The sequence below is a fragment of the Dama dama genome, chromosome 1 (assembly GCF_033118175.1).
Source record: "Dama dama isolate Ldn47 chromosome 1, ASM3311817v1, whole genome shotgun sequence".
Lineage (NCBI taxonomy): Eukaryota > Metazoa > Chordata > Mammalia > Artiodactyla > Cervidae > Dama > Dama dama.
Window position 1 is genome coordinate 8,048,252 of NC_083681.1, and position 13,122 is coordinate 8,061,373.

The 13,122-nt window shown below is 43.0% G+C and overlaps 1 protein-coding gene across 1 annotated transcript; it reads left to right on the forward strand.

Moving 5' to 3' along the window:
* The first annotated feature begins 351 nt into the window (after positions 1-351).
* On the forward strand, positions 352-10,160 carry MMP1 (matrix metallopeptidase 1). The gene is made up of 10 exons (XM_061143265.1): positions 352-531; positions 1,208-1,452; positions 1,545-1,693; positions 1,935-2,060; positions 3,438-3,593; positions 3,737-3,854; positions 6,190-6,323; positions 8,228-8,390; positions 8,905-9,008; positions 9,420-10,160. Exons 1-10 carry the CDS (start codon positions 427-429, stop codon positions 9,527-9,529), a joined length of 1,410 nt encoding a protein of 469 aa, XP_060999248.1. The 5' UTR covers positions 352-426; the 3' UTR covers positions 9,530-10,160.
* Positions 10,161-13,122: the final 2,962 nt, after the last annotated feature.

Below are 13,122 nucleotides of genomic sequence, written 5' to 3' on the forward strand. Positions count from 1 at the left end.
CCAGAGCACTTTATGACCAGTAGAATCAAGTCGCAAAGCCTGCTATTTATTTATATATTTATTTTAAAGTCCATGGAGTACTCTGTGATCTGTGTATATAAGAAGGTCTTTCTCAAACAGGATATAAATGAATTGGAGAAAACAATTGTTTACATGGTGGATATGTCTCCTTTGCCCATGTCCTGTTTGATAGTAATCAAGATTGCAACACCAAACGACCCCAGATATTCTGCTTGGAGTCACCATTTGTGATGATTGCTCATAGCTAATCAAAGGATGTTGTGAAATGTGAGTCACACAGCTGCTGGCTTCCTGGAAGTTCCAGAACCTGTATATAAAGAGGGAGCTTCCTGGTTGAGACACTGGAGCAGCAGAGAGGTAGGAGCTCTCCGATTCCTTAAGCTGAGACGGAAGACAGAGACCAGCATGCCCAGACTGCCTCTGCTGCTGCTGCTCCTCTGGGGCGCGGGGTCTCACAGCTTCCCAGCAGTGACTTCAGAAACACAAGAACAAGATGTGGAGACGGTGCAGGTAAATGCTGAATTTCACATGCTCAAGATGCAAAAGCCTTATTTGTGTTTTTCCACAATATAACAGAAGAGTATCAGTGTGCAGTTCTGGTGGTGATTTAGTAACTAAGTCATGTCCAACTCTTTGTGACCCTATGGGCTGGAGCCTACCAGGCTCCTCTGTCCATGGGCTTCCCCCAGCGAGCATACTGACATGGTTTGCCATTCTCTTCCCCAGGGGATATTCCTGACCCAGGAATCGAACCCATGTGTCCTGCATTGCAGGTGGACTCCTGTCTGAGCTATGAGGGAAGGCCCTAGCAATAGTACAATAGAGTTTATTTAAGGATGGATTTCCTACAAAGAGAGATTTTTGTCAGAAAGGGTATTCTCCCCCAAAATGTATCTAGCTGTGCGTAGACTCTCATTTTTCCAGTTAAAAGTGATAGGGAACTAAAGGAATAATATACAAATATGTCTCTATAAAATTATAATTCTGACTTCATAGTAAATAGTGGCAGGAAGAGTTCTACTCCAAAATGAGTTTCCACCAACAAAAAGGATAATAAGGACCATGGAGCCTAAATGCAACCTTTAAAAGTAGTTCTTTATTTCAGCTATGACAGTATAAACCATCAGTATTTAGTAAAATTAGAGGATTTCCCATTCAGTGTTTTGATAATTTTATCTTTCATCAGAAATACCTGGAAAACTACTACCATCTGAACAGTAATGGAAAGAAAGTTGAAAGGCAGAGAAAAGGTGGCCTCATAACTGAAAAGCTAAAGCAAATGCAAAAATTCTTTGGGCTGAGAGTGACTGGGAAACCAGATGCTGAAACTCTAAATGTGATGAAGCAGCCCAGATGTGGGGTGCCCGATGTGGCCGAGTTTGTTCTCACCCCAGGAAATCCTCGTTGGGAGAACACAAACCTGACTTACAGGTAATTAGATTGAGCACCAGAGTGGGAACGCTCTTTCCATCAGAGCCGTGAGAAATGAAATCGGACTTGTCTGTGTTTTATTTCACTTGAAGGATTGAAAATTACACCCCAGACCTGTCAAGAGCAGCGGTGGACCAAGCCATTGAGAAAGCCTTTCAGCTCTGGAGAAATGTCACACCCTTGACCTTCACCAAGGTCTCTGAGGGTCAAGCGGACATAATGATATCCTTTGTCAGGGGAGGTAAGCTCTTTTCGTAGCACGAAAGTATTCTTACCTTAACTTCCCCTTGCCTTTGAATCTCTTCAGCTTTGCAGATAGATTTCCTTGTTTTAAAAAGAGTGTTGATTTTATGGACTTAAGAAGGAGACTAGATCTCATTTGCTGCAAATCTGTTGGCCTCTTAGCAAAGTCAATGCTTACTCTCCTGGGTTAGACTAAATAAGAATCTAGAGAAACATCTGATGAATTCTGTTTCTTGTAGATCATCGTGACAATTCTCCCTTTGATGGACCTGGTGGAAACCTTGCTCATGCTTTTCAACCAGGTGCAGGTATCGGAGGAGACGCTCATTTTGATGATGATGAAAGGTGGACCACCGATTTCCAAAGTAAGTCAGCTTGTCTTGCCTCTCTCAACCCTCCCCCCTCCTCCCACCTTCTTGGTTCATTGTAATATTGGTTGATTTAACTGAAAGAATGTGTTAATAGAAATATGTACTTTTCTGCTACCACTTAGAAAATTAACAATACATTTAGAAAATGTAAGACAATTACTTCTGTTAGTAAGACCATCTTACTGGTTACAAATGGGCTACTCTGAAATTTCTATTGAGAAAGTGTTGAATATCTTAATGTTTTCCTTGTGGGCATCTACACAGAATCTTTTTTCCTGGAAACACACCAAAGTGTAACAATGTTAGTAAGATATGTAGAAATTAAGGGAGAAGATACTATATATATATATATATTCTAAAATTTCCAGCATTAAGCATCTATCAATCTATAAATAGGAAAAAAAATTGTGTTAATAGAAGAATATTGCTTCTCAGTGAAATAATATATGCCATATGACCACTGACAAGATTGATTAATCTGTGCTAGAGCCTTTTTTTTTCCATTTATGTTTATTAGCTGGAGGCTAATTACTTTACAATATTGTAGTGGTTTTTGCCATACATTGACATGAATCAGCCATGGATTTACATGTGTTCCCGATCCCCCCTCCCACTTCCCTCCCCATCCCATCCCTCTGGGTCTTCCCAGTGCACCAGCCCCAAGCACTTGTCTCATGCATCCAACCTGGCCTGGTGATCTGGTTCACACTTGATAATATACATGTTTCAATGCTGTTCTCTCAGATCATCCCACCCTCGCCTTCTCCCATAGAGTCCAAAAGTCTGTTCTGTACATCTGTGTCTCTTTTTCTGTCTTGCATGTATGGTTATCGTTAGCATCTTTCTGAATTCCATATATATGCGTTAGTATACTGTATTGGTCTTTGTCTTTCTGGTTTACTTCACTCTGTATAATGCGCTAGAGCCTTGTTGGCTGAATTTGCTTTTTAATTGTAATCATAGAATTCAATTTTAACCAATCTCTTCACTGGCTTCCCAGATAGCTCAGTGGTAAAGAACCCGCCTGCCAAATACAGGAGACTCAGGTTCGATCCTTGGGTCACAGAGATCCCTGGAGAAGGAAATGGCAACCCACTCCAGTATTCTTGCCTGGGAAATCCCATGGACAGGGGAGCCTAGCAAGCTGCAGTCCATGGGGATGCAAAGAGTCAGGCATGCCTGAGCATGTACTCTCTTCACTAGTAATGAATGCATCCTTCTCACCTTTCAGAAAAAAATTTATGTGTTTCAAAAAGCTACTGATAAAATAAGAACATTAATCCTCTTATAGTTGTAGACTACTTCTTAATTAAATGTCTCAAAACTGAAAACTTTTCAAATAATTGCAAATGGGTTTATTGTCCCTTTTAGATTATAACTTATATCGCGTGGCAGCTCATGAATTTGGCCATTCCCTTGGACTTTCTCATTCTACTGACATTGGGGCTCTGATGTACCCCAGTTACATCTTCAGTGGTGATGTTCAGCTTTCTCAGGATGACATTGATGGGATCCAGGCCATCTATGGTGGGTATAAAGAAAAATAGTATAGACAAGGGGTCCTTAAAACATCTTTTGTATCTTTTGTCTGTATCTTTTAAGAAACTTTCCTTGGTTATGTGGTTTTCCAAAGCCAGGCAGAACTAACTTCAGATCTCTTGTTCCTTTAGGACCTTCCCAAAATCCCATTCAGCCAATTGGCCCACAAACCCCAGAAGTGTGTGATAGCAAGCTAACTTTTGATGCTATAACTACAATTCGGGGAGAAATGATGTTCTTCAAAGACCGGTAAGACAACAGTTCTTCTTTGCATTTTGTATTTGTAGTAATAATAGGACTCAATATTATGGGCCACTACTATGGGCCACTACTATGCTTCACACATTATTTATTACATTTGTTTATATACATGATTATAGTTATAATTAAGTGTAAACAATAGCTTGCTCTTGCACAACATAGTGAATTTTAACAACTTTTCCCCCAGCATGTATTCTGTCATTTGATTCTCAGAAAAATTGCCACTGAAGCAGCAAACCAGTGAATATAATTTCATTTTACAGATCTGTAAAGTAAAGCAGAGAGAAGGAAAGAGATCCTCAGGGTAGCGAGTTCACCGGCAGCAGAGCAGTAATCGGTCTTCCGACCTCTGCTTCGGGCCTCTTCCCTTTGTCCCTCTTTGGGATAGTTAAGTACATCAGTATTTTGTTAGGAGAAATCAGTCCTTTCCACAGCACTATCATGCTGATGAGGGTTGTGTAGACCCCTTTTAAGTATCATCTTGGTAAAGACACCCCTTCCAAAGTCTATGGTCATAACAGGTCTCTGTGCCCCAACCCCGGGAGGGGGCAAAGAACAGTAGGCGCCATTGCAGGGAGAACCCCCAGAAGCTCACGAGGTCCCGGCCGGGGTGGGAATGGATGGTGAGAGTGAGCTTCCATGCTCAGAGGAGGGTCCCAGAGTTCCCGAGGCAGCATGAGACCTCGAGAAGTCTAGGGTCTCCTCCCTAAGCACTCCTAGGGTGCAAGAAGTAGGGCCGCTCTGTGTACAGTTCTGATTCCTAAAGGACCAGGAAAATAGTAATAGCCTTTTTCTGAACGGCACAGCCCAGCACGCAAGGAAAGCAGGGGTGCTTTAAGAGGCTGGCTTCTCCTCGCTCTCCTCTTGGAGTGCTCTTCTACTGAGTCACAGTCATAGCTACCCCAGAAGGCAGGGAGTCAGCTCCTCCGGCTTCCCAGCCTGTGCTTTCCTATCTCTGAATTTAAGAGATAAGGATGGATGCATGCAGGGGGCGGCTCAATGCTGGGGAGTGCTAGGAAAGATACGGCTTTCAAGGAAAGCTCTCAGTATAGCAGGACATCTCATCAAAGCAAGTACTTGAGGGATGACCCCAAAGAACAGGGCCGGGTCTAAGGTCCGCAAGACCCGAGAGGACTCTGAGGTCATTTGGATGTCACCAAGTCGTGGAGACATGAAGGCTAGAAACAGTGACGGTGACAGACTTGCCCCAGTTCTCACAGTCAGGCAGAGGCCACTGGATCAAGAAGGCCAGAGTCTGCCCTGCGGCTTGGAATCAGGAGAACTTTTCTGTGGATCCACACGACGGTTTATGCTTCCTCTTTACCCCAGTCCCTGTGGACTGTAGAGTCAACTTTGTTGTTAACAAATAATAGGCAGAGTCACTCAAGTGACTTAGCACACATGGGCCTGCAGAACCTCCTTTGTGAACTGCCGGTCAAAGGAGCACATAGGGAGTGGCTAAGTAAAACTTAGCGTCTTATCATGCGTCTTATCAGTCGCATGGCCTTGGACACCTCCCTTTGCCGCCCCCCCCCCCACCTCAATTTCTAATCTGTGAGATGGAAGTAATCTCTCACAGGATTTCTGTGAGATAAGGCATTGAAGTAGGTAGAGTGTGTGCGAAATGCAGAATGCCAGTGTTGTGTTCTAGCCAGTGCCATTGGAGAATTTTGCAAGCTTGCTGTTAAACAGCATTATTAAAAGTTTAATTATATCAATTTAAAATTATTTAAACCAAAGGTACTAAGAATAATCATAACTCATCCGTTTGTGTGTGTGTGTGTATGTGTGTGCGTGTGTGTTAGTCACTCAGTCATGTCCAACTCTGTGACCCCATGGACTGTAGCCCTAGCCTGCCAGGCTCCTCTGTACATGGAATTCTCCAGGGAAGAATACTGGAGTGGGTGGCCATTCCCTTCTCCAGGGGATCTTTCCAGCCTAGGGATCAAACTCAGGTCTTCTCCACTGCAGATAGATTCTTTACCATCTGAGCCACCAGGGAAGGCCCCATCCCTCTGTATCCCTTTGAAATTATTTTGCTATATTTTTCTTTTTATTTATATTCCTGAGATGGCTTCTGCCTGTATGGGGGAAATACTATACAGTGAGGTACCACTTCAAATCTCTTGAAATCTGCAGTGGTTGGAGTATTTTCACCAAGAAAGAAAGCAACGGCTACAGACCATAACTCCTCTCCACCTCCACTTTGGAGAGCCACATGATAAACACTAACCCACAAGCCACCAGTGCCAGCCATAGAAGGCCTGAATGATACCAGAACTTGCTATGGATTTGATCAAAACCTTTTTTTTTTTCAAATTAGGTTCTACATGCGCACAAATCCCTTCTACCCAGAAGTGGAGCTCAATTTCATTTCTGTTTTCTGGCCACATCTCCCAAATGGACTTCAGGCTGCTTATGAGGTTGCCGACAGGGACGAGGTCCGGTTTTTCAAAGGTAATACTTCCAATTTTTGCTGTTCTTTAGTCACTAAGTCACGTCTGACTCTTTGGCGACCCCATGGGTTTTAGTCTGCCAGGCTCCTCTGTCCAATTAACTTTCAGTTTTTACCAATTGGGGCTTCCCTGGTGGCTCAGAGGGTAAAGCGTTTGCCTGCAATGTGGGAGACCCAGGTTCGATCCCTGGGTGGGAAGATCTCCTGGAGAAGGGAATGGCAGCCCATTCCAGTACTCTGGCCTGGAGAATCCCAGAGACAGAGGAGCCTGGTGGGCTACAGTCCATGAGGTCACAGAGTGGGACACGACTGAGGGACTTCACTTTCACTTTTTACCAATTAAGTTTTCTTCTGCTTTGGGCTCATGTGTGAGATTACTACCGACTTTCTTTCCATGGACTTTGACAAATGGAGCAGTCATGCCATATCAGTGGGAGTCCATCTCCTTAGCTAAGAATCGCAGAGTGCATTTCTAACGGAAAAAATTTGAGACACAGATTTTCTGGCCTGTTTGTGAATCTGAACTTATGAAAGGATTTTCTGTGCAAACTATGTATTTTAAATCCTCTCCACCTCCCTGGTGTGTCCAGGAATAAAACTGAGAGGAACATTGGAGTCGCTTGGTTCCCTAGAGCCTGTTTTCCGCAAGTTGCTTTCCTGAAAGGAGAAGCTGCCCCACGACAGCCAGATGGGGGAGCTGCAGCCTTGCCATCAGAGTATGCCTTGCAGACCAGCTGCGCTGACACTGTCCCCAGTCTATGAGAATCACAGAACCTCACTTAGCATAAGGCCCACAAAGTCCATCTATGTAGTCAGATCCTACTCCAGACCTTCTTGAATGTTACCAAGATTCCCAGGCAATTCATATGTACATTAAAGTGTGAAAAGTCCTTAATTACCATGAATTGCATGAGGCAAACTTTTTGATTCTATCAGAATAAACCCCAATCCAATGGTCAGCTCCTTACTTTGACAGCACTATGCTAAATACCAGTTTTTCTGAAAATATATGTTTGGCAGAGTATAGACGAACATTAAGACACCTGACCCAGTAATACTCTCAAGGCAAAGAACTGAAAACAGTTCAGATGGGCAATAAACTTTGAAATGGGCTTTCCCGCTCTTTCGTTAAGAAAATAAATAGGATTTTAGATACACAAAGTTTCAAACTGCTTTTTTTCCTGAGGGATAAACAAGAATATTTGTGCAATAAGAACAATGCTGACTTCAAGATGTAAGACCAGTTTTATCTGACTTACGATTTACTAAGTATTGGAGAAGGAAAAGGCTACTCACTCCAGTATTCTGGCCTGGAGAATTCCATGGACTGTATAGTCCGTGGGGTCACAAAGAGTCAGACACAACTGAACAACTTTCACTTCACTTACTGAGTATAAACGTGCAGAATCTGGACACAGCTTGAATTTAAGGATTTGGAACTGTCTTCTAGTTAGATGTAATGATTTCTACCCAGGGTCGTAAGTCATTACAGATCATGAGTCATTACAACTCTCTGAACTTTAGGATACCTTGGGGTGAACTTCTGCAGCCTGCAGGCAACCTGGAGAAGTGAACATTTCTATCCCTGTGGTGGCATGATGAACTCTTTAGTCATTTGAACCTCTGGCTTTGGAAAGAGGCCGCCAGCTCCATAAACCAGTCATTCCCAAAGCTCGCTACAGATTAGAATCATCTAGGAAAAAAAACTTAAATATACTAATTTAATTGGTCTGGGGTAGGCTATCAGCATCAGTATTCAGAAAAAACACAAAAGTCTCCCTCAATGATTCTGATGTGCAGCGGGGACACTGCCCTCGCACGTGAGAGTGAGCATTTAGCTGGAGATCTGCCTCCTGCCTACTGGTGCCCTTGGCAAGGGTTTTCATCCCGGTTTCTTGATTGGCAGGTAACAAGTACTGGGCTGTTAAGGGGCAGGATGTGCTCTACGGATACCCCAGGGACATCTACAGATCCTTTGGCTTTCCGAGAACGGTGAAGAGCATCGATGCTGCTGTTTCTGAGGAAGATACTGGGAAAACATACTTCTTTGTTGCCAACAAATGCTGGAGGTAAAGACTGGGTGCAGAAAATGGGAGGATACCTATCCTTTCTACATAGAAGTTACTAGACTGAATCATTTAAGACATGAGTCTCACATTGCCTTGGCTGGCTGCCTTTGCTGTGAATGGCAGTAGCTTGTCTAGTTGCAAAGTCTATTGACCAATAATGATCATATCTGTCCTAGAAATTCAGGAAGAACGTGGGCCTGAATTGAGAAAGATAATGTGAAGAGAAGGGCATTCACCTTCACAGAACTGCTGCAGCCACCAGGAACATACCTTTGACTGCATTTGACATTAATGGCACCTATTGGAGAAATTAGAATTAGATGTCATAGTTGAGAGGGACCTTATAAATTTTCTAGTCCACCCAGCATCCTGCTCACCTCATCTCACCTCCTATTTTATACATAATCTGTGAAAGAGATTTTATTATGTTTTTGCTGATGAATTCCTCGTAACGGTTTTGAGAAGCCTACATCTTTAACAAGTAGTTCTGACATTCCAATTATTTTTTGACCAGGTATGATGAATATAAACAATCCATGGATGCAGGCTACCCCAAAATGATAGCAGAAGAATTTCCTGGAATTGGAGACAAAGTTGATGCTGTTTTCCAGAAAGGTGGTAAGTGAGTTTACATACTCCTCTATATTTGGCCACCTCATGCAAAGAGTTGACTCATTGGAAAAGACCCTGATGCTGGGAGGGATTGGGGGCAGGAGGAGAAGGGGACGACAGAGGATGAGATGGTTGGATGGCATCACTGACTCGATGGGCATGAGTTTGAGTAAACTCCGGGAGTTTATGATGGACAGGGAGGCCTGGCGCGCTGCGATTCATGGAGTTGCAAAGAGCTGGACACAACTGAGTGACTGAACTGAACCGAACTGATTTTGTTGCCACAGAATAGCATCAGTATTGCTATTTAGAACAGAAAATACAAAAAATATTTATTCTGACAAATGACTTGGATTTTTTCAGGTTAAACCTAGAAATCATTTGTATAATATAATGTCTCCTTTGTTTTACTTCTAGGATTTTTCTATTTCTTCCGTGGAACAAGGCAATACAAATTTGATCCCAAAACTAAGAGAATTTTGACTCTCCTAAAAGCTAATAGCTGGTTCAACTGCAGAAAAAATTGACCAGTGTTTACAAGGTTAAACAGAAAAATATGTTTTACAAGTCTAGGGAAGGTGTTTCTTGAAGAGCCATGTGTTGTGTTAGTCGCTGTCATGTCCGACTCTTTGTGACCCCATGGACTGTAGCCCACCAGGCTCCTCTGTCCATGGGATTCTCCAGGCAAGAATACTGGAGTGGGTTGCCATTTCCTTCTCCATGAAGAGCCATATATTTAAATAAAATAAAGTTATTAAGTATAATCTTATTTTTAAGTATAATCTTATTTTTAAGTATACTCTTATTTATACCTCATTCAGCATTTCCTTTTAGATTTAGAATGCAATTTTTATATACTACTGTAATTTAGTTTCACAAATGAGGCCTAAGTAAGGTCAGGTTTATAGCTTATGGATTCATATGGGCCAGTTTTGCAATGAGAGAAACTCTTCCGCAAAATATAAGACTCTGACATTGATACTGGAAAACACTCTCAGTGATGTCTTCTCTCAAGAGAGAAAGAGATGAAATACGAGCCTTCGCCAGAAGAAAAACAATTCAAGAACGTATGAGCAATCAGTACTACCATCCTGATATGCAGGGGACAACTTTGTTATAAAGTGTTTTACATTTGAAATAAAGCCATCCTTGTCTCTACTGTTTCTTAAACTTTCTATTATATTTGTTATGTTATTATTTCTGATTTTAAAGTCACACAGAGATTTTCAAATTTGAAATAAGAACTATGCAACATATTCATGTGTGAAATGAGAATAGATGCAAAGTTCAGATATTCTCCATTCTCATGGAATTTACATCATACAGAAGCGGGGAGAATCTGCTTTCCACGCCCTTATAAGGATTCCAAAACTGGCTTTAGGTAAGCTCAGTGACAGCATGCAGCACTTTCTAAGGGCCTGTCCTCGTCTCTCCTTCTGAGTACATGGAAGAGTTGTATTTTCCACAGTTCAGTTCCCTGCAGATGTGGACGGGAGGGGTGGCAAGTGGCATCTGGATAGTCTTGGCCAGCGAACTGTGCCCAGAAGTGACCACTGTCACTTCCGGATGGAAACCCTGGATGCTGGTGCAAACTTCTCTAGTACTGTGGGGATTGCAGAAACACGTGCATGCTCAGTCGCTCAGTTGTGTCCGACTCTTTGAGACCCCATGGACTTCTCTGTCCATGGGATTCTCCTGTCCATGGGACCCACCAGGCTCCTCTGTCCATGGGATTCTCCAGGCAAGAATACTGGAGCGGGTTGCCATTCCCTCCTCTAGGGGATCTTCCTGACCCAGGGGTCGAACCCATGTCTCCTGCATCCCGTACATTGCCGGAGGATTCTTTACTGCCGAGCCACTGGGGAAGCCCCCTGTAGAAGCACAGTTTGAGAGAATTTCCACAAGGTGGAAGAAGCCTGAATTCCTGGGCCAAGCCCTAAACAGTCACCCAAAACCTCAGTGGATTTTGCCTAAGAAATAAACGTTCATTGTGCTAAGCTACCAAGATTTTAGATTTTGTTAAAGCTGCACAACCTAGTTCTCCCAGATGAACACTGTCTCATTCCTCATGCCTGAGTTGGGAGGATGTTAATGGAGATAGGAGTCCTGTAGGTAGCCTCTGAGCCCTGTGGGCTTGAGGCACGCCTCAGAGGGTGCTCATGTTTGCATGCTCACTCCTTCAGCCGTGTCCCACCCTTGGCAACCCTGTGGACTGCAACCCACCAGACTTCTCTGTCCAGGGGGTTTTCCAGACAAGAATTCTGGAGTGGGTTGTCATTTTCTCCTTTAGGGGATCTTCCCAACACAAGGATTGAACCCAGGCCTCCTGCATCTCTGCATTGCAGGTGGATTCTTTAGTGCTGAGACACAGAGGATTTCCAGAATGTTTACAGACTTCCAAGTATGCAGAGAGTCTTGGGAATATTTTGAGGTATTCATGATTCTGAGGCAGGCAGCTAAGTCAACAAATTGGACAGCAGTATAACCTTCCCTTTGGCCAAGTCCCTCTCATATTAAAATATAGCATAGACCTGGGAGTGGGAGCGCGTCGCGGGGCAGGAGGGTGAGGGAAATGGAGAGAACCTCACAGTCTCAGGGTTTATGGTCATTGGGTTCCTTTCTGGCTTGTCTCTTGCCAGTTATTCTGAATTGGCATCCTTCCTGGGGGCACACACATCGCTCAGCCGAGATGGACTCCAGTGAGGAGGATCCTGGGAAGTTGGTAGGACCTCTGGACTGGAGTCTCCCATCCCTTTTTGACCTCTCCAGAATCCTTGTTGCTGGTAGCTTGTCGTCCAGAGGACTCAAGACATGGTGGTTTCTAATAGACTTCCCACAGTACTTCTTCATCCCATGTGGACTCCTTCAAGGGCGGTGAGCATCACAGATTCCCTTGAACTTCATCTGGGTCATAAAATAGATGGAGAAAAGACCTATCGATCCTATCAACCAATGACTCCACCCACATGCCCCCTCCCTGGAACCCTCACACCCTGGGGAGGAGGGAAAACTAATTAACATTTCTTTAGGTTATGAAGTCCTTCCTTTGTGTATGGGCCCAGCAAAATTATGCATAAACGTAGGCAGACAAACTTGGGCTTTCATCCTGCCTCCAAAAGAAGACTTGAGGACATTGCTGCCCTTTTTCTGCCTGTGAACCATGTTTAATACTGAAACTTTAGAGAAAGAGTTAGGGAAAGAACAAAAAACATTATGTAAAAGGTTACTAACACAACGTTGAAACATTACCATGACAAAGGACTTCTTGGCTGACATCCTCCTCCTCCTCGAATCATCCTCAATAAACAAATTGGGCCTGAACTAGAGACATATAAAACATATGGAAATTTGCTGCCAGCACCAAAGAACTTGGGACTCTGACCGGACATTTCACAGAGACCAGTTGTGGTCATAGTAACTATTTCTTTCGCTATAATCAGTCATATTATATAGGCCTGTGTCCCACTTCCTTTTGTTATAGCCATAAGGAATTTACAACTTGATCTGTAACTTGTATTAATTGCCAATTTTGTGTTACTCCTGTTTAATTCAATCATAGTACCTACTACTGGGAACAAATCAAATTTCATTTACTTGACAATGCCTCTCTGAAAGTACAATTACTGCAAAAGGAAATCTTTGAAACTTTTTCTAAACGTCTGCCCTCTTCCACTAATTTAGAAATTTTAGCTAAACAAATTATCCAGGCTAGACCCACAAGGATGGTTTCAAAGTATTATTGGGTCTAGAACTGTAACTTTGGTGACTGTCTTGATAATAGTATTTGTTGTTTATCGTCACCTTTCTATATGGTTGGTTAATACTAACCAAACTCATTTGATCAGGACCTTTTTTTTTTTTTTTTTTACAAATATAATAAAATAGGGGAATTGTCAGGAAGCATTTAACAAGAGGCTTCCTGTGTGCTGTTTTGGATCTGTCAGGAACCCTCTGGCCTTTATTGATTCCTGAATATTCAGGAATTAAGAGGAGAGGCACGCCTTTCCCGGGGCTAAGGAATCTAGGCATTTCTCATTACAGTGATAAGTACCCTCTTCCTTTTTATGAGCCATATGGTAAAAGGTTATTGTTTGCAACTCTCTCTTTAATAGGGATCATC